This window comes from Dendrobates tinctorius, unplaced genomic scaffold (assembly GCF_039654945.1).
Source record: "Dendrobates tinctorius isolate UK_male_01 unplaced genomic scaffold, ASM3965494v1 ptg000116l, whole genome shotgun sequence".
Classification (NCBI taxonomy): Eukaryota; Metazoa; Chordata; class Amphibia; order Anura; family Dendrobatidae; genus Dendrobates; species Dendrobates tinctorius.
The window spans coordinates 36,273,097-36,300,401 of NW_027361784.1; the positions used below are offsets into that span (position 1 = coordinate 36,273,097).

The 27,305-nt window shown below is 48.8% G+C and overlaps 1 protein-coding gene across 3 annotated transcripts in view; it reads right to left on the bottom strand.

The window, feature by feature from the left end:
- The window catches only part of NDRG1 (N-myc downstream regulated 1), a 102,690-nt gene extending 77,017 nt beyond the window's left edge, over positions 1-25,673 (bottom strand). Inside the window, exons 1-2 of one of the 3 annotated variants that reach the window (XM_073590362.1) lie at positions 25,546-25,616; positions 15,959-16,020 (exon numbers count right to left, since the gene is read on the bottom strand). In XM_073590362.1, coding sequence (XP_073446463.1) covers positions 15,959-16,009 — 51 coding nt within the window. In that variant the 5' untranslated portion in view covers positions 16,010-16,020; positions 25,546-25,616. Of the gene's footprint in view, positions 1-15,922; positions 16,021-25,545 lie in introns of all 3 variants that reach the window. The other 2 variants (XM_073590361.1, XM_073590363.1) reach the window with 2 other exon arrangements.
- Positions 25,674-27,305: the final 1,632 nt, after the last annotated feature.

Consider the following 27,305-nt stretch of genomic DNA (forward strand, 5'->3'; position numbering starts at 1 on the left):
GAATAACTCCCAGCTGTTTCATCTCCTCCAGTTTGTTCTTTATCATGCCTTGAACAGCCTCTGGAACCCGGTAGGCAGCCTGCTGGATGGGGCGTTGTCCGGGGGTTTCCACAAGGTGACTGGTGAGAGTAGTCTTCCCCGGCTTTGAGGAGAAAGCAGCAGCCCTCGGCCTTAGTACGGCGACAATATTGTCCTTTTGTATATCCGATAAATGGGAGCCCAGGGGCACTTGTTCCAGTGATCCTCCCGCTTGGGCAACCTGGAGGAGATCTGGGAGATACTCGTCGGCGGCGGTATCACTAGGGGGGTGGCAGACAGCTAGAACAGGCAGAGATCAGTCGTGGTAGTCTTTCAGCATGTTAATGTGGACGGTTTTCTGTCGTCGACCACTAGAGTCCAGGGCAATAACGTAGTTAGTGTCATTAATTTTCTTGACAACCTGATAAGGGCCTTCCCACACTGCTTGAAGCTTGTTGGCAGGGGAAGCAGTAATCATGAGCACTTGCTGTCCTTCCATAAATTCCCGGTTCCTGGCATTACGGTCATACCAGGTTTTTTGTCTGGACTGGGCCATTCGCTGATGTTCTTTAGCGAAGGTAGCTAGCTGGGCGAGAAGGTCTCTGAGCTCTAGAACATAGGGAACGATGGGCATTCCGGTATCTGAGATGTCTCCCTCCAAATGTTCTTTCAGAAGAGTGAGAGGCCCACGGACCTTCCGGCTAAACAGTAATTCGAAGGGAGAGAACCCTGTGGACTCTTGGGGAACCTCCCGATAGGCGAAGAGGAGATGTGGCAGGTACTTTTCCCAGTCTTTCTCAATGTCAACAAAAGCCCTCAGCATATTTTTTAGGGTTCCATTAAAGCGTTCACATAGTACGTTGGTCTGCGGGTGGTATGGGGTGGTGCGAATGGCTCGAACACCACAGGTATGCCATAGGGACTGGACCAGATCTGACATGAACTGAGTGCCTTGATCCGACAATATTTCACTAGGAAACCCTACCCGGGTAAAGATGGTAACAAGGGCCTCGGCTACCTTTACTGCTGTAATACTGGACAGGGCCACAGCTTCAGGATACCTAGTGGCATAGTCCACCACGGTCAGGATATATTTTTTCCCCGACCTGCTGGGGTGGGCCAGAGGACCTATGATGTCGACGGCTACACGTTGAAATGGTTCCTCAATTATGGGCAGGGATTGCAGGGGTACCTTATGTCGAGCTCCTGGATGCCGCATTCGCTGGCACACATCGCAGGTGCGGCAATAATGGGCTACCGACTGCGAGACGCCCGGCCAGTAAAAACTTTGGGTGAGTCTCTTTTCAGTCCTTTTTCTCCCTTGATGCCCAGCCAAGGGGATGTCATGGGCCAGTTGAAGTAGCTGTGCCCTGTACTTCTGAGGGACAATAAGTTGCCTGGTCATTGCGTCAGGGTTGCCCTGGTCACTGCCCTTTGCTACACAATAATACAGTCCGTTTTCTCGAGTGAAGGCATCCCCATTATCTCCCATGTGCCCAGTTTCTGCCTTTCGCCTAAGGGCTGCTAAGGTAGTGTCCCCCTCTATTTCTCTCCTAAACTACTCTCTGTCCCAAGACTCTCCCAATGTAGTAGCAGCGAAAGTATTGCTTACCGACTCTGATGCAGTTCATGGTGGTTGCTCCCCGGTGGGGTCCGGATGACGTAGTGCTTGAAGGGCCTGTAGTCGGGTGACTGCTCCCACAAATTCGCACTGTAACTCCCCAAAGTCGTTCCCAAGGAGGATATCTGCAGGAAGTCCTCCCATAACTCCAATCCAACACAGTTTTTCTCCACAACCATAATCCAAATGCACAGAAGCTTGCTGTATATATTTGAGGGCACCCCCCGCCAGGACAATGGGAATTCCCGGACCCTGGTAAATTGCCTCGGGTCGAACCACGCAGGGGTCAGCGATAGTCAAGAATGCCCCCATGTCTCTAAATCCAGACACTTTGTATCCATCAATAAAGACATCCTGCAGGTGGCGTTGCCGTTGCTCTGAGTAGCTAAAGGACAGAGGCCGGAGTCCGTACACTCCAGGAAGGGTATCTATGGTGCCGTAGTGGGTGGTCCACTCTGGTGGGGGTGGTGGTAGCTCTTCCTCAGGTGTGGTGGAGGGTACAAGATGCACTGGATGAGGTGGGGCTGCGTGGAGCTCACTCCGAATCCTGGAGGGACAGCCAGACTGCAAATGTCCAGGTTGCCCACACCCATAACACCTCCTCTCTGTGATACCCCCAGGTCGTGGTCGGAAATGTTGGGGCCTAGGATTGTGAGGCGTGATTGTCATCGGCTTGCGACTAGGTGGAAGGGAAGATATAATTGGAGTGGGACGGGGCGCGGGAGCAGGCCGTGGTTCATTGTCCAGAAGCCTCCTCCATTGCGCCTGGATAGTAAGGGCTTCATCGGCCAGGGCTGCAGCTCTATCCATGGTACACGGCGTGCGCTCCCGGACCCATTCCCGTACCTCTGCAGGGCACTTGGCAACAAATTGTTCTATAAGGAACGCCTGTATAACATCTTCCACAGTAAAGGTGTTTTCTGCTTCCAGCCATCTCCGACATGCCTCGGACATCTTATGTGCATACATCCTAAACGATCCCCCCGTGGTGCATGGGAGGTCTCAGAACTTGGCCCTATATGAGTCTGGGGTGATAGCATGGTAATCCAGGATAGTCCGCTTTACAATGTTATAATCCCGATTCCGCAGTGCGTCAGTGGTTCGGTAAGCCTCCGCCATGCTTCCGTTCAGGAGCCCCACTAACAAACGCATCCAGCTAGAGTGGGGCACCTCTATCACAGCACACTGCTGCTCAAAGTCCTTGAAGAACCCCTCCACATCTCCAGAAGCCTCATCAAATGGCTTAAACTCTGTCCGGGTGATCCGTACAGGCTCCCGGATTGTTGGGGTTACACTCCACATTGCGTTACTCCCCTTTTCAAGCTCCATTGCTTCCTGTCTCCGCTGTGCCCGGCGGGCAGCCTCCTCCTTGTACTCCTGAGACACGCCGGGGCCCAGAACCGCCATCTCTTCTTCGTACCACACCAACCACTGGCTTTTCTGGAAGGGGATCCCTGTCTCCAGTGCTCGTCCTTCAGACATCTGGGAGGAGGTGGCCGGGCTAGCGCCCACCAGTAGATCGATTAAGGCCTCTTTAGTCAGTCCCTGGTAGTTCAGGCCCAGGTCTCTGGCTCTCTCCTGTAAACTGCATACAGTCCAATTTCTGTGCTCACTCTGTGGGTGGTTCTCCATTGGGTTACGCTCTGTTGATCCCACTGCTGCCACCAATTGTCACGGGGTCCTTCTCTGGTATCACACAATCAACAGAGCAAGCGAAGAGTGAACAATTCCAAGACCTTTATTCAGGCAAAAATATGAAAAGGTCCATATTAGGTCCACCACACAAAGGATAAGATAGTCCAGAATAAGAATGCAGTCCAGTATCAGGATAAAATGTCCAGGGAAACGAGAATTCCAAAACTCTAGCACCAGAGGAAAAAATAGGTCCTTTTCTCTGAAATGCAGTCTTTACACGATCCTGTCCACACCGGAACTGACTTGCCCAGCTCCTGCTCTCTCTCCACCCCCTTCCTTGTCCAGGAAAAGTCAAACAAGTTGGGGCGGTTTCCAGGCCCCCCAGAGGAGAACAAAGGGCCTTAGGGATTAATGCACTACAGGGGGGTCATCAAGAGACAGATACAGTGAGGCTGTAGACTTACAATGTAATAAGAAAAGCACTGTGAAAATAACTGAAATAGGAATATACAAAAAATGACATCCACATAGCATATCACACCATCACACCCCATATCTGGTAAAATGAAGAGTCAGCTCTGGAGGTCCCCTCTACGAAGTTCAACTGGAGGGAAAAGAAGATGCTCCTACTCGAATTGTACAACGGAATATGCAACGTCCTTGCCTGTCAAGGGACCCTGACCAAATGGAAGAGACGCAAAATGTACCTGAAGCATCTCCTCCTGCAGCTGTTGATTATGATGAGGAAGAATTTCTCGAGTCTCCGCCCGTTGACCCAGAAGAGGGACAGGCTCCTGAAATGGCTGCACCATTAGACTTGTGCACGTCCCTGTCCTCTCCCACTCAACCTGACTCCACTAACCAGCCCGATTCTACTACTCAATCTGACTTCCGCCACACTGAACGATCAGCAGCTGGAATACCCCCCCAACTTGGAATTTTGGCTCATCTTTCATCGTTTTTAAGAAATCTCAAGATGGAAGAGGCCAGGAGCTATTTGGTGAGCTGCATTTCTTGCTACATGTTCACAGATTTACCAGTGGAAAAACCAAACTTCACATGCCACAAATGCAAGCTTGTGTCCCTGTTGGAGGAAAAGTTGCAAAATCTCGAAGAGAGGTTAGCTACGTTGAAGATCATTAAGGAAGGTGAAGAGTTCTTGGACAGAGCAGAATTATCTCTTCATGTTACAGAAAGAGAAGAAATTCGAAGTGCACCTGAAGAAAAAGAGGAATGGAGACATGTGACCCAGAGAAGCAGGAGAATCAGGAGGCAGTCAGCACCCATACTGCTCAGAAACCAGTACCAGGCTCTCACGCAGGAAAACGATGAAGAAATACATCAGGATAAGACTTTGCCAACAAACAGCAACCTTGTACGCCTTCAGAGTCCTCCTGGATGGAGAAAGAAAAATGTTGTGAAGAAGAAACGGAGAGTGGTGGTCATGGGGGATTCCCTGTTGAGAGGAACAGAGGCCGCTATCTGCAGACCGGATATAACTTCAAGAGAAATGTGCTGTCTTCCAGGTGCAAAAATTAAAGATGTGTCTGACAGGATATCAGGACTCTTCAGACCTACAGATGACTATCCATTCCTGCTACTACATGTGGGGACAAATGACACCGCAAGAAACGACCTGGAAACCATCTGCAGAGACTTTGAAGACTTAGGCAAGAAAGTGAAAGAACTGGGAGCGCAGGTGGTCTTCTCTTCCATCCTCCCAGTGGATGGCCATGGAACAAGGAGGTGGAATAAGATTCTGCAGGTGAACAACTGGCTACGTCGATGGTGCCGTCAGCAACGATTTGGATTTCTGGATCACGGAGTGAACTACTTATACGATGGACTACTTGCTAGAGATGGGGTGCACCTTACGAAGACTGGAAAGCATGTATTTGGAAGTTGCCTTGCTACACTTGTAAGGAGAGCTTTAAACTAGAACAACATGGGAAGGGAAGCAAAAGACCAGAAAAAGCCATACACCTGACAAATGCTATTGAGAACTCTGCTATTAGAAGTGGAAAGGAAGAATAAAGACGAAAGAATCTAATTAATAAAAACATTGGAGAAAGAGAAACCAATCACAAACTAAAATGTTTCTATACTAATGCACAAAGCATGGGCAACAAACAAGGAGAATTGGAACTACTAACACAGGAAAAGAAATATGATGTCATTGGAATCACTGAAACATGGTGGGACAATACACATGATTGGAATACAAGACTAGAAGGATACAACTTATTTGCAAGAAACAGACTTGATAAACGAGGAGGGGGTGTCGCATTGTATGTTAGAAACGCGTATATCTGCACAGAGATTGAAGCTTCAGAGACTGGGAGTTCTGTGGAAACTGTTTGGGTAAGAATACAAGGACAGAACAATGGAAAGGACACCATTGTAGGCATTTACTACAGGCCGCCTGTGCAAGCTGAAGATATGGATGAACTATTTATGCATCAAATGGCCAAGTTCTCCAAAAAATATGACATAGTTGTCATGGGAGATTTCAACTATCCAGACATTTGTTGGGAATCTCTCTCAGGCAAAACTAACAGGTCAAGGAAATTCTTATCCTCTCTTGCTGACAACTTTATCTTCCAAAAGGTAAGGGAGAAAACAAGGGGAACTGCTACCTTGGATCTAATCCTTATAAACAGGGAGGAAATGGTTGAGGAGGTAAAAGTGGCTGGGACCCTAGGAGGTAGCGACCATGCTATTTTAGAATTTTGGATAACTAGAGGCGGAAGACCTGTGAAGACTCAGACATCAAGGTTAGATTTCAGAAAGGCAGATTTTAAAGGATTCAGAAAGAGAATTGGAGGGATCCAATGGCTGGATATCCTTAAAGACAAAAATGTCCAGGAAGGATGGGAAATCTTGAAAAATGAAATTCTCAAAGCACAGTTGTTAACAATTCCGAAAAGAGGGAAGAATAGGAAGCATTTAAGGAAACCAGGATGGATGAACACAGAACTTAAGCACATGCTAAAAAGGAAGAAAAAAATGTTTATAAAATGGAAAGAGGGAGGCATATCTAAAGAAGAATATAATGCTGTCCGCAGAACCTGCACGGCACAAATCAGATTATCTAAAGCTGAAAATGAATTGAGGCTTGCAAGAGATGTCAAAAGCAATAATAAAGGATTTTGGGGATATGTCAAAAGTAAAAGAAAAGTCAAAGATGCTATAGGATTTTTACAGGATGAAAATGATGAAATGGTAAGACAGGATGTTGAGAAGGCTGAACTTTTAAATTCCTATTTTGCATCTGTTTTCTCTCAGAAAGGAAATGTAACATCAACTGTTATTCACTGTCCTATTAAGGGAATAGAAGAATCCAGTATATCTATAAACAGAAAGATAGTGAGGAAACACTTAGCTAACCTAAATGAATTCAAGTCTCCAGGTCCAGATGAATTACACCCCAGAGTACTGAAGGAGATAGCAGAAGAAATTTTCGAACCCCTCTCCATAATCTTTGAAAATTCTTGGAGAACAGGAGAAGTGCCAGAAGACTGGAGAAGAGCAAATGTTGTTCCTATCTTCAAAAAGGGGAAGAAGGTGGACCCAGGCAACTATAGGCCGGTGAGTCTGACTTCTATACCAGGAAAGATCTTTGTACAAATTATTAAACAACATGTATGTCAATACCTGGATAAGAATGAAGTGATTAAACAGAGTCAGCATGGGTTTGTAACTAATAAGTCATGTCAGACTAACTTAATTTCCTTCTATGATGGTATCACTGATTGGGTGGATCAAGGAAATGCTGTAGATATAGTATATCTTGACTTCAGCAAAGCATTTGACAAAGTCTCTCATACAATCCTTATTGAAAAAATGACTAAGTATGGAATGGACAAGGCAACTGTTAGGTGGATTCATAACTGGCTTAGTGATCGGACACAAAGAGTGGTCGTAAATGGCTGCACATCCAGTTGGAAGAATGTCTCAAGTGGGGTACCACAGGGCTCTGTCCTGGGCCCTGTATTGTTCAACATCTTTATCAACGATTTAGATGAAGGAATTGAGGGTAAACTGATTAAATTTGCGGATGACACAAAGCTAGGAGGGATAGCTAATACTAGAGAAGAGAGAGAGAGGATTCAAAAAGATTTAAATAAACTGGAGAAGTGGGCAGCAACTAACAGAATGGTTTTTAACAGGGAGAAATGCCAAGTACTACATCTGGGCAATAAAAATGAAAAAAGCATATATAGAATGGGAGGAATAGGGCTAAGTGACAGCACATGTGAAAAAGACTTGGGTATACTAATAGATAACAGACTGAATATGAGTCAACAGTGTGATGCAGCAGCAGAAAAGGCAAATGCAATTCTAGGATGTATTAACAGAAGCATACAGTCTAGATCACGTGAAGTCATTATTTCCCTCTACTCCTCTTTGGTCAGACCTCATCTGGAATATTGTTTCCAGTTTTGGGCACCACATTTTAAAAAAGACATCAACAAACTGGAGCAAGTTCAGAAAAGAGCGACCAGAATGGTGACCGGTCTGCAAACCCTGTCTTATGAGGAAAGGTTGCAGGATTTGGGAATGTTTAGTTTGCAAAAGAGAAGACTGAGAGGAGACTTAATAGCTGTCTACAAATATCTAAAGGGCTGTCACATTGTAGAAGGATCAACTTTATTCTCATTTGCACAAGGAAAGACTAGAAGCAATGGGATGAAACTGAATGGGAGGAGACACAGATTAGATATTAGAAAAAACTTTTTGACAGTTAGAGTGATCAATGAGTGGAACAGGCTGCCACGAGAAGTGGTGAGTTCTCCTTCAATGGAAGTCTTCAAACAGAGGCTGGACAGACATCTGACTGGGATGATTTAGCGAATCCTGCTTTGAGCAGGGGGTTGGACCAGATGGCCCAGGAGGTCCCTTCCAAGTTCCAACTCTACGATTCTATGATTCTATGAACTGATACAATCAAGATCAATTTATTTGGCAGCGAATCATCCAGAAAATGGAAGAATGTCAGCAGTTACTGCAAGAACTCTCGCCCGTGGAATGGTGAGCAAAAGGAGAGGGGGAGTGTAAGCAGAAGGACCGGATTAGAGGTACCTTTCTTGTGCCGGATCTGGAACTGTCAGGGCTGTCTCCTCTGTTGTCCAGGAGAAAGTTTAAAGAACAAGACCAACCTTTGGACTTGGCAGCAGGGAGCATGTCTGAGGCTAAAAAGGAAAAGCGCGCGCGGAAGCAGGCAGACTTGGCGGGAACATACAGAGCGCAGCAGGGCTGGAGGTGAGTGCTCCATTCCTCGAGCACCATAGCAGTGCAGTCCCGTGCTTCAGCATCTCTGCCGCCGCCCACAGAGACTGTGAACAGAGATATACCATGGGCCAGTTGGCCCCCCGTAAAGCAAGGTGCCAAACGCTCCGGACTCTGGAGTACCGCGTGCGTGCCGCCTAAGAACTATCGGGTGTCCAACCCACATACCCTTTATTACCTACTACCTGCATTATCTCTGTTTAACTCTTTATCTCCCTGTGGAATAAATATTTGTTAAAATAAAATGTTAACCCTTTCTCTGTCTCCTGTCTGTCACTGCATCCCGCAACCTGCTCACTGCTTTCTACAATGCCACTCTCGCATCAGCTATTGACACGGTTGCCCCTCTCATTCATGGCAGAGTGCGATGTATCAATAGACAACCCTGGCACAATAACATCACTAAAAAGCACTGGCAAGTGTCAAGGATTTTAGAGCGACGTTGGAAGAAAACAAAGTCGCAAGATGATTTCACTGCATTCAAACAGGCAATACTCGCTTTCAAATCCCCCTTCACCTCTGCTAAACAGGCCTACTTCACAACCCTCATATCTTCCCTATCCTACAATCCCAGTTATTCAAAACTTTTAACTCCCTCCTCCGTCCACCTCTGCCCCCTCCAACCTCCCTCATCTCTGCCGAGGACTTTGCCACACACTTCAAAAATAAGATCGACCAAACAAGGCAAGTATTTATTATTCAACCACCACAACCCTTTTGTACACCAGACCAATGCCCAAACCCCATAACCTACCTCTCCAACATCACTGAAGGGGAGCTTATTTGTCTCCTCTCCAAATCACACCTCACTGCTTGTTATTCCATCCCTAACCCACCTCTTCAACCTATCACTAACTTCCATTTCGGTACCTTCCCTTCTGCTTTCAAACAGATGGCCCTGACCAAAATCACTAACAACTTACTTACAGCCAAAGCTAACGGACAATACTCTATACTCCTCTTTCTAGACCTGTCCTCTGCTTTCGACACAGTTGACCACTGCCTCTTACTACAGATCCTCTCCTCCTTTGACATCAAAGACCTCGCCCTCTCCTGGATCTCCTCATACCTTTCCAACCGCACATTCATTGTCTCCCACTCCCACACTACCTCCTCATCGCACCCTCTCTCTGTTGGAGTCCCCCAAGGCTCTGTTCTAGGACCCCTACTCTTCTCAATCTATACACTTGGCCTGGGGCAACTCATAAAGTCCCATGGATTCCAGTACCACCTTTATGCCGATGATACTCAGATCTACCTCTCTGACCCAGACGCCACCTCTCTGCTGTCCAGAATCCCGGAGTGTCTATCAGCCATATCATTCTTCTCCTCTTGCTTCCTCAAACTCAGTGTGGACAAATCTGAACTCATCATGTTTCCTCCATCTCGCAGATCTTCCTTACATGACCTATCTATAACAATTGACGACATCATGCTTTCCCCCGTACCGGAGGTCCGCTACCTCAGAGTAACCCTTGACTCTGCCCTGTCCTTCAAACCGCACATCCAAGCTGTTTCTATCTCCTGTCACCTCCAGCTCAAAAATATCTCCAGAATCCGTCCCTTCCTCAACCCTCACTCTACTAAAATGCTTGTGCATGCCCTCATCATCTCCCGCCTCGACTACTGAAACATCCTCCTCTGTGGCCTCCCTGCTAACACCCTCACAACTCTCCAGCCCATTCTTAACTCTGCTGCCCGACTAATTCATCTCTCCCCTCGCTACTCCTCCGCTTCTCCCCTCTGCAAATCTCTTCACTGCCTCCCATTCCCTCAGCGAATCCAGTTCAATTTACTAATACTGACCTACGAGGCCATCCATAACCTGTCTCCTCCATATGTCTCTGAACTAATCTCCCGATACCTTCCCTCACGTAATCTCCAATCCTCCCAAGACCTCCTTCTCTCCTCCACACTTATTCGCTCCTCACGTAATCACCTCCAAGACTTCTCCCGAATATCCCTTATTCTCTAGAATTCTTTGCCTCAACACTATCAACCACACTCGGATCCTTCAGACAGAACCTGAAAACCCATCTCTTCAGGAAAGCCTACAGCCTGCAATGATCCCCGCTGCCTCCTCACCACTACCGGAGATATCGCCTCAACCAACACCGGAACTACTGAAACCCCCAACCTACTGTCTCCTTCCCCACCATCCTGTAGAATGTAAGCCCGAAAGGGCAGGGTCCTCTCCCCTCTGTATCAGTCTGTGATTGTTAGTTTGTTTACTGTAAGTGATATCTGTAATTTGTATGTAACCCCTTCTTATGTACAGCACCATGGAACCAATGGTGCTATATAAATAAATAATAATGTATACTATGTGTATATATCTATTCTATCTAACCTGTCAGTGTGATTTTACTGTACACCACACATGAATTGCTGACTTTTCATAGGACACCGATGTGTAAACATCGGACAGCACTCGCATGGTCCGTGTGGTGTCTTGTGTTTTCTCGCACCCATAGGCTTGCATTGGCAAGACTCAGTCAATACACGCGTATAATCGCAGCATTCTGCGATTTTACACGCACATAGAATACACCAGAGAAAAAATAAGGAAATGGGAGCTGCCCCATAGATTAACACTGGGCCGAGTGCTATGCGATGTTTTCTCGCATAGCACTCGTCCGTATTCTATGGTAGTGTGATGCTGAACTAAGGTACAGAATCCATGGCCATCACGCTCCTTGTTCTCGGATTCAGATATTATGAAATGTCAGATTACATTGAAATAGCAGAATATCAGATGTTCTGGATTATCAGAGGCCGGATTAAAGGAATTCCACTTTGTTGTGGTAATTCAGTATAACTCGATGCCAAACTGTATCCTTATCTACTATTATCCAACACAATCATTAATATGTAACATTTTACCCAGTGTTAATCGCTCTGCTGACCAAAATCTCAGAACAGTCACAGATAAACTTCCTTTTTTGTAGTATTGTGTTATGCAATCCAGAACCAGAATGTCATTATTCAGCAGAACGGTCGGGAAACAGTGCACTGGGCTGTAAGGGGTTAACATACTCTCCATAGACAAATCTCATACAAGACTTTTCCACAACTCATAACTTATCAAATGTCACTGTGTACATACTGTACATTACATTACTGATCCTGTAACTGATCCTGAGTTACATCCTGTATTATGCTCCAGAGCTGCACTCACTATTCTGCTGGTGCACTCACTGTGTACATACATTACATTACTGATCCTGAGTTACATCCTGTATTATGCTCCAGAGCTGCACTCACTATTCTGCCGCTGCAGTCACTGTGTACATACAATACATTACTGATCCTAAGTTACATCCTGTATTATACCCCAGAGCTGCACTCACTGTTATTCTGGTGCAGTCACTGTGTACATGCATTACATTACTGATCCTGAGTTACATCCTGTATTATACCCCAGAGCTGCACTCACTATTCTGCTGGTGCAGTCACTGTGTACATACATTACATTACTGATCCTGAGTTACATCCTGTATTATACTCCAGAGCTGCACTCACTATTCTGCTGGTGCAGTCACTGTGTACATACATTACATTGCTGATCCTGTACTGATCCTGAGTTACATCCTGTATCTCTTTTATTATAAAATATCAAAAACAATACAACACAACATTCCAGAAAAGAAAACATAAACCAAAATACACATATTAATCATACACTTAGGACATACAGAAGCTTGTGCAAAACCGCAACTTGTTATAGTCCCCAAGCTTTTCAGCTTAGGGGACCCCCAGCAGGAACTTTCCAACAGAAAACTTTTCCCATATAATAATGAAAAACAGTTTTTAATCTTTCACCCCCATTCACTCTCTTTCACTCCCCATTCACACTTCCACCCCTACCTATATACAGGAAAACAAAAATAATATTATTGGCCCATGCTGCCTTAAATAAACCTAGCCAATTCTTTTTTGGCAAAATTACCTACACCAGCTTAACACCTCTATACATACATATATATATATATTTTTTTTTATTATTTTTCCCACCACCCACACCACAGGTCCATAAATGTCCATGGCCTTATCACGTCTAGGCCTGATGAGCACGAAAGTTTATGCCCATAAGCAAAACCCTCACCCATTTGCCCCCGATGTGCTCAAAAATGGTCCATTTTCCATAATTTCCATGGTCCATGGTATATGGTATATCCATTCGCCACTTTCCCCTTGGTTTAGGGTTCTTTTACTTTTTTTTCCCGCTCTCACCCCCCCATTCACCCCCCTCCCAACCTCACTACGCCCCCCATGCACCTCTGACTACGGAAAAGAATAACAACACATACTACAATACATATACTACAATACATATTACAATACAATATTACAATGCAATGTCATTACATCATTTGCTTTACCGAATAATGCCACACCACAAACCTTTACTTACAGGCCCAAGTTCAGTGCCTGCAAGCCCAATATCCATTATTTCTCTATCTCAAAACAAAAATCTAGATGTGCCAAGCAGTAGCCCACCACCAGGAAAAAGGAGTTCTAGAGGCCCCATCCCTCACTAACACATTCACCCTGTCCCTCAACGACTAAGACTGTCCCTACTTCTGTCCCTAAAGAAACTGTCCCTATCTGTCCTTACCTGCCCCTACTCTACCTACCTTATCATAACTAACTCTCTATCTGTCCCTCAGTGCCTGTCCCTTCCTGTCCCTATCTGCCCCTACTTCTGTCCCTCACCACCCACACCACCTTATGCTGTCCCTACCCACATTCACACAAAATCTAGCTCTCCCTAGAGTGCGTTTTTAAAAGGAAAGGCCCCTCCAAAGCCAAGAGGCCCTCCTCACACCCAACCTTTCGAACTCCAAAGAACGCACCTTCACCAGGTCACCCAGGATGTTACTAACCACCTCTTCCCTTGGGAGGGCTTTCTGCCGCGTCGAAACTAAGCACCGTGCATTCCAAATGTAGAACCTAACCACTACACTGACTAGGAATAAAGTGCCCCGGTCTCGGCCACCCAGAGTTCTGAACGCTCCATAGGCCCACTCGGCATAGGAGAGGGACGCCAGCCGCGGCCAACGTATGGAAGCCCCCACCCTGTTGTAAACCTCTGTATTAAAGGGACACTGAAGCAGGAAGTGCTCCATGCTTTCCAGCACGTCGCCACACTCCTCACGGGGACAACCCCGATCATCGGATTTCCTGCACTTCAGGTTATCCTTTACATACAGCCTCCCGTGGAAGCAGCGCCAGGTCAAGTCCCAAAACTTTGTGGGGATCCGCTTAGAATTTAAAAGCCCGAGTCCCACCTCCAGATCCCAGCCTGGGCAATCCTTAAGGGCCAGGGGCTTCTGGAAATGGGTCAACAGAACCCTCCTGTCAAGGCATTGCCGCGACATGGTCCTGATTTCCCACATTCCCAGACCCCACCGGCGGATCACCTTCAGAACCGGGGTAGCATAAGCCGGGAGATGCCCATGAGGTGTGCGGAGGTCCTTCACTTGCCCTCCTGTCTCCCATTCCTGGAAGAAGGGCCGAAGCCAACCCTTGCAGGAGACTACCCACGGAGGAGCCCTCTCTAGCCAGAGGTTGGAAATGTTGGCTTTAAGAAAGGTGTTCACTAAGAACACTACCGGGTTGACCATACCCAACCCACCTAGTCTCCTCGTGCGGTATGTGACCTCTCTCTTGATTAGGTTGAGCCTATTCCCCCATAACAGCTGGAAGAACAGGCTATAGACCCGTGTCCAGAGAGGTTCTGGCAAGATGCACACGCTGCCTAGGTAAATTAACAAGGGAAGCAGAAAGCCTTTAGCCAGGGCAACCCTTTCCCTTAGGGACAAAGACCAACCCTTCCATTGGTCCACCTTTTGGGCGGCGATCTTAAGTCTGCCCTCCCAATTTTGCTGGGGGTAGTCCCCGGGGCCAAATTCGATGCCTAGAATTTTGGCGGTGGCCTGGGGCCCTGGAAGGGTGTCCGGGAGATCAAAAGTAGGATCTCCCCCTCCCAGCCAGAGACTTTCACACTTATCCCTGTTGATCATGGACCCGGATGCCTCCGAGTAGCACACTACCTCTGACATGACCCAATCCGCCTCCCCCCTCGAGGACACGAAAAGGGAAACATCATCGGCGTACGCCACCACCCTCAGAGAGGACCCAGAGCCCGCCTGGTCCATCCCGACTCCCGCCAACGGCCCACGATCTACCCTCCTTAGGAAGGGATCGATCGCGAACACGTATAAAAGCGGGCTCAGCGGACAGCCCTGACGGACCCCAGAACCCACCTCAAAAGGGCGACCTGACCAACCGTTCACCAGCGGAAAAGTCTCAGCCCCTTGGTACAAGATCTCTAACCATTTTACAAACCTCCCAGGCAGACCATACCTCAAAAGGACGGACCAGAGGTACTCATGGTTGACCCGGTCAAAGGCTTTCGCTTGGTCTAACGACAGCAAGTACCCCTTCCAGTGGCCTGCCCTACCCTGCTCCACTGCCTCCCGGACACCGAGCACAGCACTAAAAGTACTGCGGCCTGGAACAGAGCAATGCTGGGCCCCTGAAAGGAGCCGGGGTGCAAACTTCACCAGCCGATTAAACAGCACTTTGGCTAGAACCTTCCGGTCCGTATCGAGAAGCGCTATGGGACGCCAATTCTCGATACGGGACTTTACCCTTTGACAGAATAATTAGGGCTGACTTCCTCATTGAGTCGAGAAGAGTGCCCGAGGATAGACACTCATTAAAGACCCCTGTCAAGAGGGGCACCAAGGAGCCCCTAAAAGTCTTATAAAACTCTGATGTTAAGCCATCCGGACCTGGCGATTTCTTGGGCCGAAGCCCATCAATGGCCAGTCTCACTTCCTCCTCCCTAATTTCTTCTGCCAAAACACCAAGAGAGGGATCACCCCCTGGCTCAGGGACGGTTTCATCCAGGAAAGCCGACATCCTATCCCGATCCAGATCCTTCTTTTCCAAGAGGCGCGAGTAGAAGGATCTGACCACCTCCAGGATCCCTGATTTGGATCTGTTCAGGGACCCGGTACTGTCAATCAGTCCTGTCACCATCTTACAATTCACTGACATCTTACAGTTTCTGTAAGGGTCGGGCGAGCGGTACTTCCCGAAGTCCCTCTCAAAAACTAAAGATGTGTGTCTATCATACTGGCACCTCTTGAGCAAAGATTTCACTCTGGAGATTTCCTCACGGTCACCTCCAGTCGAGACAAGCTGCTCGAGTTTCCTCCCCAGAGCCTGATACAAGCGGTGCCTGTTCAGACTTCTGAGGTTCGAGAGTTGACGGAAGAACCCCGCCACCCGCTTTTTGAAGATCTCCCACCACTCTGACTTACTACTACAGAGATCCAACAGCGGTACCTGGCTCTGAAGAAAATCCTCAAAGGATTGTCTCACCTCCGCTTCTTCCAGCAGGGATGAATTGAGCTTCCACAGCCCTCTTCCCATCCGAGGAGTCTCTGCAACATTCAGAGAAAAGAAAATTAAACAGTGGTCGGAGAACTCCACCTCAACGGCGGACACAGCAGAAAAGATGGCGTCCTCCTTCAAAAAAAACCTGTCTATTCTAGACCTACTGCTACCCCTATGGTAGGTGAAACCCTCGTGGCCTGGGGTGTGCCGGATGTGGACATCCACCAGGCGAGCTTCACTAGCTATGCTATTAAGCGCGACGCTGTCATAAGCCAGGCGGTCTCCGGGACCCCCCCGGTCACGGGACCTCGTAACGGTGTTGAAGTCCCCACCGAAGACCACCTGTCGGCTCATAAAAAGAAAGGGCTTGATCCTCAGGAAGAGACATTTACGGTCCCACTTGGACTGTGGGCCGTAGATATTAATGAGCCGGAGCTCTTGTCCCCTCATGAAGACATCTAGGATCAGGCACCTCCCCATTTCCAACTCAGTAACCCGTCGGCATTCAACATCTGCAGTCTTAAAAAGGACTGCCACCCCGCTATACGGCTCAGCCGCAAGAGACCAGTATGAGGGCCCGCACCTCCACTCCCTCCGTGCTTTAAAGATGGCCCCCATGTCCGTTAGTCTGGTCTCTTGCAAAAATAAAATTTCTGCCTCAATCCGGGAGAAAAAATCAAAGGCCGTGAAGCGAGCCGCATCTGACTTAATGCTGGCGACATTAATGGACGCCAGCGTCAACGGGGCGAGTTCAGCCATCATGGGTGATTGAGTTGGATGGCCAGTTTCTTCCCTGCCCCGCTATCACCTCCTCCTGGGGAGGGGTCAGACACCTTCCTTTTTAGGGAAGCCCCCGACGTGTCCATCCCTCCCCCACCAGTGTCCTCGCCCCCGGGTTCCAAGCCTGTCCCCCCCTCAGGAGGAACAGTGACCCCTGAGGGACGGACTCCACCATCCCCCGAAGGACCCTCCGGTGTTACCCCCGGCCCAGCACCCTCGTCTTGCGGATCGTCATCTGAACCTCCGAGGGCACTGAACCGGTTGGAGAGTCTGATCAGAGGGGGGTCAGCGGGCCCTTCCGTATGCACTCTTGTGGTCGGGGGCGGGGGGGACTTTGAAGACTTGTCAGCCCTCTTCCCTCCCGATTTACGGTTGGCACGCTTGTTTTTGCCACCTGATGCTGTAGGCTGCCCCCTGACATCCTCGTCGACACTTTCATAACGAGAGGAGTCGTCTGAGTCAGCCGCTTTCTCCTCTCTCTCCATCCTCCTGATCTCCTCACTCACCGCACTCTCCCCCAGGGCCTCAGAGGCTTTTGCCACGGGCCTAGAGGGAGGGGCAGGCATCACCCCAGTTTCCCGAGGCTCCACCTGCCCCTTGCCTCCATGGCGTTTTTCTTGCCTCCGCTCATACGCGGGGCCCCTTGCCTTAGCATTGCCCTTCCTCACCGGCCCCTCAGCCCTTCCCCCTCCGCCACCACCTGCCATGGCAGAAGCACCGCCAGAGGTTGCCCCCTCACGGTCTCCCCCCACCGGGCCTGCAGCGGTATTGGAGAAAGAGCGAGGGCAGCGGCTGAGCGGGTGACCTAGGTCACCACACAGGTGGCACCGAATGTCTTTGCACAAGGCGGCCAGGTGGCCTACCCCACCACACAACGCACACTTCTGCACCTTGCAGCTGGCGCTTAAGTGGGTGGGGTCGCCGCACTTGTGGCAGACCTTCGGTTGCCCCTGGTAGAAGACCAGGATCCTGTCCCTCCCCAAGAACGCCGAGGAATGGATGTGGGTGACCGTGCCGCCGGAAACCTTCAGCTTTACCATGAAGGTCCAGCCCCCCGACCAGATGCCAAATTCGTCCCTGTTCTTTTTTGGGACCTCGGTGACTTCCCCGTAATGAGAAAGCCACGTCATTATGTCCATGCCTACGAGTGACTCGTTACAAGTCACCACGGTCACTCGCTTGACAGCATTTTGGCGAGACACCGCTTGTGCAACGAAGTCTCGCCATCCGGGCTCTTCTCGCACCAGCTCGTAGTTCGACCAGAAGAGCTCAAGCCCCTCTGGCCACACGAAACTGACATCAAAGAAGCGGGACGCCGAAGGATGTATCAGGGCAAAGATGTCATTCGCCCCGAAGCCCATCTTTAGGAGGAGCTCTACCACCTTGCTCCTGGGTGGACAAGCTTCATTGCCCCCCCACCTAAGACGGACCACATTCCTTCTTGGCGGCCCCTGCCCGGCTGTGGGGAGAGACCAAACAGTCCCTCCCTCCCTTTGATTTTGGAAGGCAGCAAGGCCGTGTCTCTCTATCCAGAAAGACAGGTCCACTGTCCTCCCCTCTACTGTTACCGACCTTTCTCCCCTTTTAAGGGCCTCCAGGAAACGGTGGTGCAAAGCACCGTCCCTGGAGTCCGGAGGCGAGGAGACCCCCCCAGGACCACCCTGACCCCCAGCCGCGGCCCCCGCATAGTTACGTTGGGGTCTCGCGGCGGGGGGGCAGATGGGCCATCCCTCCCACCACCACTTGTGCCTGCACCCCCATTCGTCCTCCCACTCACTCTCCCATTCACTCTATTATTCCCACTCACCCCAGCATTCACTCCAGCACTTTCAGCCACATTCACTCCCTCATCCATGTCACTCACATCCCCATTCACGTCCACAAACAACTCCTCAAAAATATCAGTCACCTCGCTCTCACATTCACTCACGCACTCCTCATACTCCTCAGCACCAATTTTATTTATATTTACATTTTTATTTACATCAGCATTAACAGTTCCTTTGCCGCAATTTTCCCTCCCACCTGCTGGGGGCCCTAGCTGGCCAGGTGCTCCATGATTGCCCTTACTGGCCAAGAGTGCTGCTGCCCCTTTAAGTGCCTCAGCGCTGATGACATACTGCACATTTCCCTGGCTGTGCCTGGGAGCAGCAGCAGCTCTTGGCTTCTCCAGCACCATTTTTTTTTCTTTTTCAGAGTTTCTTTTGATTTCCTTGCTCTGGGCAGGGACGGCCTCTGGCACTGCTCCCTGCCCTGCATCCTTCTTCACCCCCTCCGCCGGCTTGCCAGGGGGCGCCAGAGTCCCCGCACCCTCAGATGAAGGTAGGTGGGCTGGGGACCCCGACAACCCCCCGCCAGCTTTTGGGGGCAGCTTGCTTGCACTGCTTGGGAGGGTGGGTGGGACAGAGGGCAGCGGGCCTGCCGTGGACCCGCCCCCCCGCCAGTCACGGCCACAGCAGTGACCCCTTGCGAGGCCACGTCCCCCAGGTGACGCGGACGTAGCGAGCGGGACAGCGGCCGAGGAGGACATCCCCCCCGCATGCCACAGCCTTTGCAGGCCGGGCAACACTCGGGGAGGCCCCGCCCCCCTCACAGACCACCGCCGCCACTCTGTGCCCACCACTTGCCATGGGCAGGGCCGGCCACTCCCCCTCGTCGCCCAGTGGCGGCGGAGCCCCCCGCACGGACCCCCTTTTGGGTCGACGTGCCGGAGACCCCGCTCTTACCACGGGCGCCGCCATGGGAGCGACCAGCTCCCTGCACCGCTTCAGTTGTTGTTTGATTTTTTGTTCGCCCTTCCTAGACTTCTGGACCCCCACTAGCGATCCAGACTTAGCGGATCCGTACGTGGGGCCCAGAAGCCCCAGCACTCGCCGCCGGAGGTGCGGCCCTGGCTGTACCAACTTTACCTGGTGCCAGGCCAGCCCCCCCTGCCACTGAGGGCTGAGCCTGGACACCACCACCAACACCACAACCAGCACCGACCTCCATGTCGCTTCCCTGGTCTGAACTGTCACCAGATGCGACAGTCAGGTCACAACAGTCATCTCTCTCCCCGCTCCCTCGCTGCGGACCCACCACAGGGCCCGAGCCGGGGTGGGTAGCGGGTTCCACACAGCGGGACAGAGGGGCCCCGGGAAGAGGAGCAAAAACCAGTTGTTCCTCCATGCCTTCAGAGGCCTTACGCCTGCGCCTCCTGTTTCTCCTCCTCCCGGTTGCCTCATCCTCCGGGCAGACTTCATCCCCAAACAACAGCGTGCCAAACCGTGCTGGGGATTCCATCTGCCGCACTTGCCTGAGGATGAGGCAGCCCCCCTCGGTATTACTCCCGCTCCCTCCATCCTCCCCCTCGCTCCTGCTTTGCTCCGCGTTACTGGAGTCCAGCGGGAGGGCCACCTGCTCGGGGGCTATCCCGCTGCATGTTACCTGACTCCTGTTGGTGTTCGTCAGGCCTTCAGGTGGAGGCGGCCCGGGTGTGGTGTGGGCGCCATCTTGCTCTTCCTTCTCTTCACTTTCCTCCACCTGGGTGGGGCCTCCTGACCCCCCAGGAAACCCACCGGCCATGGCCCTGAACCGGTCCTCGTTCCGCAGCTTCTCCTGGAAGGGGCCGCTGCCGGCCATGATGACATTTCGCCGGCCCTCCAGGGCCCGAATCTCCTCTTCCAGCCGCTGGACTGTGGCGGCGACCTCCGCTCTCTTTGAGGTACGGAGCCTGCTTTTAGATATTATCCTGGCTCCCTCCAACTCCCCCCGAAGTCTCCTCAGCTGCTTCCCGGCCTCCTCATATTCGGAGAGGTGGGCATGGATGCGGGAGGCGTAGGTGGTAGCCGGCTCTCCCGCAGCCTTGGAGCCCCAGATGTTAAGGAGGGGCCCCGCCTCACCTCTGCCGGCTGCTGCACCTCCGGGGGAAGGGCCCGCCACAGCCTTCACTTCAGGGGTCCCGGACCCTGGAGCCTTACGGCCCCCTGGGGTCCGCTTTTTCCCCATCCCTGGGACTGGCTGTGCCTTGGGCCTCCTGATGGTGGATGAGGCCCCCCCACCCCCAGCTGGCTTGCCAGGGGGTGGGAGCCAGGGGCCCAGCCCCGGCGCTCAGTCCCAGGTAGAGTCCTCTTTCCTGGGAAGGGGGCAGATGGAAAGTCCTTGCAGGAAAAAAAACCTCCCTTCCCAGGAGCTTAGCAAAATCCCAGCCTGCAGACGCTCAGCTGCGACGCTCCTCCTCGTCCTGGGCGTGTCCAGAGCTGCACTCACTATTCTACTGGTGCAGTCACTGTGTACATACATTACATTACTGATCCTGAGTTACATCCTGTATTATACTCCAGAGCTGCACTCACTATTCTGCTGGTGCAGTCACTGTGTACATACATTACATTACTGATCCTGAGTTACATCCTGTATTATACTCCAGAGCTGCACTCACTATTCTACTGGTGCAGTCACTGTGTACATACAATACATTACTGATCCTGAGTTACATCCTGTATTATACTCCAGAGCTGCACTCACCATTCTACTGGTGCAGTCACTGTGTACATACATTACATTACTGATCCTGAGTTACATCCTGTATTATACTCCAGATCTGCACTCACTATTCTGCTGGTGCAGTGACTGTGTACATACAATACATTACTGATCCTGAGTTACATCCTGTATTATACTCCAGAGCTGCACTCACTATTCTACTGGTGCAGTCACTGTGTACATACATTACATTACTGATCCTGAGTTACATCCTGTATTATACTCCAGAGCTGCACTCACTATTCTGCTGGTGCAGTCACTGTGTACATACAATACATTACTGATCCTGAGTTACATCCTGTATTATACCCCAGAGCTGTATTCTATATTCTCTCGGTGCAGTCACTGTACACATGTATTACTTATCCTATACTGATCCTTATTAAGTATCTGTACTATACTCTAGAGTTGTTTTCACAATTCGGCAAGCTTCAGAGCTGAAATCTGCCATCATCATTGTCACTGGCACGATACAATAATCTAAGTAAAGCTAACTGTCTGCTTTATATTTTGCTTCCAATCACCACAAACAGAATTGTGAATACAGCACTGGAGTATAACACAGGCTACAACCTTGTGACACACCCTAAAAATACAGGTTTTCTTGTCATTTTTCTTTGAAGATAATCTCAGGTGAGAACCTCAGGTAGATATCACATTCCTTTGTGTCACGTCCACCTATATCCTATAGATGGCGCCAGTGCGCTAATGTTAATAATAGGTTTGTATGCAAATTGCCTCTTCAGAAAGAAAGAGGACTTTTACTCTACAGCGCCACCTATTGGTAGTAGCGATCCTACAAGTCACAATCAACCCTTTAACGAGTCTTGTAGTATGACTTAGGATACAAGCCAAATCAGAATCTCAATTTGCAGACACGGTGTTTCGAGCTGTTGGCTCTCGTCAGTGCAAAGTATGAGATCTGATTTGGCAAGGTGAGAGGTCTAATAGGTTTGTACTAATTCTCTTAGGGTCAGTTACACACTTGTATAGACCCTGTGCTGAGACCCCACTAATCCTGAAGACAATGGGACGTGCAGACCCTGCAGCAGGCAGAACTTCAGTTTTTTGGCTCTTTCTGGTGTGTCACTTTAAGGGTCATCCAGAGAATCGATCAGGAGAATTGTCGTTTTTCAGCACAAAGTTTCCATTATTACCATTATTGCACAAGGCGCAGGTGTAGCAGAGCTGAGTTATGTTTGGCATTATTTGGTATCGCACACTTTAGTCGTGGAAGGAAAAGCAGAATGATCGTGTATAGAAAAGTTATGAAGCTTTTTAATATACTGCACTTTGTATTTCACGATTTTACCTGTGCGGCTGATACATTGTAGCAAATTGTCAGGAAAGGTAACAGGATGTTACTCCTGACAAGCTCACAGAGCATTGTCTATTCTGCATTGATACACTGCAGCAAATTGTCAGGACAGGTAAGAGGATGTTACTCCTGAAGAGCTCACAGAGCATTGTCTATTCTGCACTGATACATTGTAGCAAATTGCAAGGACAGGTAACAGGATGTTACTCCTGACGAGCTCACAGAGCATTGTCTATTCTGCACTGATACATTGTAGCAAATTGCAAGGACAGGTAACAGGATGTTACTCCTGACGAGCTCACAGAGCATTGTCTATTCTGCACTGATACACTGCAGCAAATTGTCAGGACAGGTAAGAGGATGTTACTCCTGAAGAGCTCACAGAGCATTGTCTATTCTGCACTGATACATTGTAGCAAATTGTCAGGACAGATAAGAGGATGTTACTCCTGAAGAGCTCACAGAGCAGTCTATTCTACACTGATACACAGTAGCACATTGTCAGGACAGGTAAGAGGATGTTACTCCTGAAGAGCTCACACAGCATTGTCTATTTGGCACTGATACACAGTAGCAAATTGTCAGGAAAGGTAAGAGGATGTTACTCCTGAAGAGCTCACAGAGCATTGTCTATTCTGCGATACATTGTAACAAATTGTCAGGACAGGTATGAGGATGTTTCTCCTGAAGAGCTCAGGGAGCATTGTCTATTCTGCACTGATACATTGTAGCAAATTGCCAGGACAGGTAACAGGATGTTATTCCTGACGAGCTCACAGAGCATTGTCTATTCTGCACTGATACATTGTAGCAAATTGTCAGGACAGATAAGAGGATGTTACTCCTGAAGAGCTCACAGAGCATTGACTATTCTGCACTGATACACAGTAGCACATTGTCAGGACAGGTAAGAGGATGTTACTCCTGAAGAGCTCACACAGCATTGTCTATTCGGCACTGATACAAAGTAGCAAATTGTCAGGAAAGGTAAGAGGATGTTACTCCTGAAGAGCTCACAGAGCATTGTCTATTCTGCGATACATTGTAACAAATTGTCAGGACAGGTATGAGGATGTTTCTCCTGAAGTGCTCACAGAGCATTGTCTATTCTGCACTGATACATTGTAGCAAATTGCCATGACAGGTAAGAGGATGTTACTCCTGAAGAGCTCACAGAGCATTGTCTATTCTGCACTGATACATTGTAGCACATTGTCAGGACAGGTAAGAGGATGTTACTCCTGAAGAGCTCACAGAGCATTGTCTATTCTGCACTGATACACAGTAGCAAATTGTCATGAAAGGTAAGAGGATGTTACTCCTGAAGAGCTCACAGAGCATTGTCTATTCTGCGATACATTGTAACAAATTGTCAGGACAGGTATGAGGATGTTACTCCTGAAGAGCTCACAGAGCATTGTCTATTCTGCACTGATACATTGTAGCAAATTGCCAGGACAGGTAAGAGGATGTTACTCCTGAAGAGCTCACAGAGCAGTCTATTCTGCACTGATACATTGTAGAACATTGTCAGGACAGGTAAGAGGATGTTACTCCTGAAGAGCTCACAGAGCATTGTCTTTTCTGCACTGATACACAGTAGCAAATTGTCAGGACAGGTAAGAGGATGTTACTCCTGAAGAGCTCACGCAGCATTGTCTATTCTGCACTGATACACAGTAGCAAACTGTCAGGAAAGGTAAGAGGATGTTTCTCCTGAAGAGCTCACAGAGCATTGTCTATTCGGCACTGATACATTGCAGCAGAGCATCAGCCCAGCCAGCAGTAAAACCTAAACTTTTCCGCCTCTGAAGGTAAATATGGAGTTTTCCATTCACTGAAATCAAGAGGCGATCTTAGAAATGTTGATGATTCGTTATTGCAATTTATGCCTTTTTTTGCCTATTTGTTTTTTTGACCTGTTTTTTTTTTAACTCTTCTTTTACTTGAATCCTCCTTCATTGTGTATTTTATGCGCTCGCCTTTTCTTTTTCCCATGCTCTCCAATAAGGTCGCGTTTTTTTATTTTCTACATATTTGCAGCCAATTTATCAATTGCAATGATTTCTTTTTTTTAAATAAAGTTGCAATGTTTTTGTGCACAAGCGTCCCCCTGCCCGTCCGCCCCGGCTTCCCCTCTGGAGGGATTTTTTTTTCTTATGCCTGAATTTTGCATCATATTTAGCGAAACACAGAGAAGGTAAAACCGGTAAAAAGACAAAACTAAAGCGCGGTTCTGACGTTACACAAAACTTACGATCCGCGTTCGGCAGTTTGAAGAATTTGGCGCAAAAAAAAAAAAGTCGACTAACAACAAAGCAAAAAAAATGATATAAAATTATATTAAAAAAGCAAAAAAAACAAATGATGAACAGAACTTGACAGAGCGGCATTCACAGTCTGGTCATGGCTGATAACAGAAAACACTAGCGTCCAGCGGAGCAGATGAGCGCTGTCATCAATTCGCGGGGTCACTTCAGTACAATCCAGAGCAATCCAGGCCAAATCCCACCGCACACATCACTGACCTCACAGATGTAGCAGAGCCGAGTCCGTACAGCTCCTGGTCACCGCTACATGTGGATTTACATAGGACTGAAGCAATATGGAAGACGCCAACTCTGCTACATCTGTGTGCACAACTAAGCAATGACAATCCTACGGATGTGGCTGCTGGGTGTTGTAGTTCCACAGCCTCAAAAAAAGAAAGAGTAGTCCATCTAAACGACCCCATAGTCAATCTCCACTTTAATTTACCGGTACCTTCACCCAGCTGCTAGAGAACTACAAGTCCCAGTGTGGACAGTGCCTAATGAGGACTACAAGTCCCAGGATCAGTTCTTGGTAACCAGCAGTTACCAAAAAGGATTACAACTTATTCTTTTAAATTCTGTAGTTGCTGGGACTTGTAGTTCCCCTGGGTATAAGAAGCCTGAGCTGGAGGGCTTACCTTTCACGAGTGAGATGTGTCTGTGTCCCCAGTTGCTGCTTTCTCTCCTTACAATGTTTTATTTTTTTTTTTTCACTAATCCCTCCAGCTCAGTGTGGGGGGTTATATGGAGATGGAGCTGCTCCACCCCGGGGCCGGGTCTGGAGTGGGTCAGCCACTCCACGCCTGGTAAACAGACACCCACAGTGGGGAAGAGGCACTGCTGATGCGATTCCTTGCACGTCACTACATGCTGTGTCGTGTGCAGATGTAGCAGAGCTCGGCTGGTCGTTAACTTTTTGCAGCTATTCATCATGCTCTTTTATATAGCACCATTAATTCCACAGCGCTTTACAGACATTATCATCACTGTCCCCATTGGGGCTCAAAATCTCAAGCCCCATGTCTTCAGAAAGTGGAAGGAAACCCATGCAAACACAGGAAGAACATACAAACTCCTTGCAGATGTTGTCCTTGGTGGGATTTGAACCCAGGACCTCAGCTCTGCAAGGCTGCAGTGCTACCCACTGAGCCACCTGGGGCAAAAAGGTTCAATGTATTGTTTGCCTCCATCCTGTATCTAAATACCCAGGTCTGGGCACAGTGGCTTATTGGCACAAATGCCCCAGTGGCTCCCCCACCTACTGTACTACACCCTTACTGTTTTTTTTTTGTACATAGGTGGTACTAAACGGGGGTCGACACAAACTCCCCATCCTGCAACCCCCTCCCCGGTAATAGTTTTCTCCTTTGTGCCCCTCGAAATAATACTTCTGAGAATTCCCCACTTTTGCCCACCAATAAGCAAAACTTAATGTCTGCTTCCTGCCCCGCAATAAAAGTGCTCCCTTTTCTGCCCCACAAAGTAATGTTCACCCTGATAATTCCCCAATGGTGCCCAATAAATATTTAAGGTCTCCTTATGTACCTCACAATAAAAGTGCCCCCTCTGTGCCCCACAAAATAACAGTTACCCTGATAATTCCCCAGTCGTGCCTAATAAATATTTAGCGCATCCATTTGTGCCTCACAATGACAGTGCCCCCTTTGTGCCACTCGCAGTACTGGTGCTCTTTTTTTTGTGCTGCACAGTTATAGTGCCCTAATACAATAATTATTTTATGCCCACTATACCATAATAATAATGCCTCCTTTAGGCACACAGACCCCCCAATAACAATAATAGTGCCCTCCCTGATGTCCCATAAACTAATAGTTCCTCTGATAGATTCCCCCTCTATACCAACACTAAAAAGTCTTCTTTCTGCCCCACTAGTCAGCTCATGTTCCCATAATGTGACAATTACCCTCTTTGCAACTCCAAACAGTAAAAATCTTTTATTTTTGTCCCTTATAAAGTAATAATGCCCCTTTGGGGAACAGTATAGCATCCCACTGTGTGAGCTAACACCACATTTATACCCACTTTGCCCCCACAATAATTGATCCCTATTTTGCCCCCGTTCAGAACCCCCTTTTTTTCCCATAGATAAAATTACCTTTATACCCCAAAAGTAATGCCCTCCTTAGCCCCATAGATATATGAGCTGACCATAGAGTAATGGTGTCTCTTTGTGCTCACGAATAGTGACGATAGCCCCTTTGTGCCAGACAAAGTAAGACAATACCCAAATCCCTTTGTTCCCCATGGCGCCCTCTCACTATCCATTTTTATGGTGTGCCCTCCATACAATAATATCTCCCACCTTACAAAAAAAAAAAAACTATAAAAAAGCTCATATAGAGTAGAGCAGCTCATTTTGTGTTGAGCGACCCCCGAT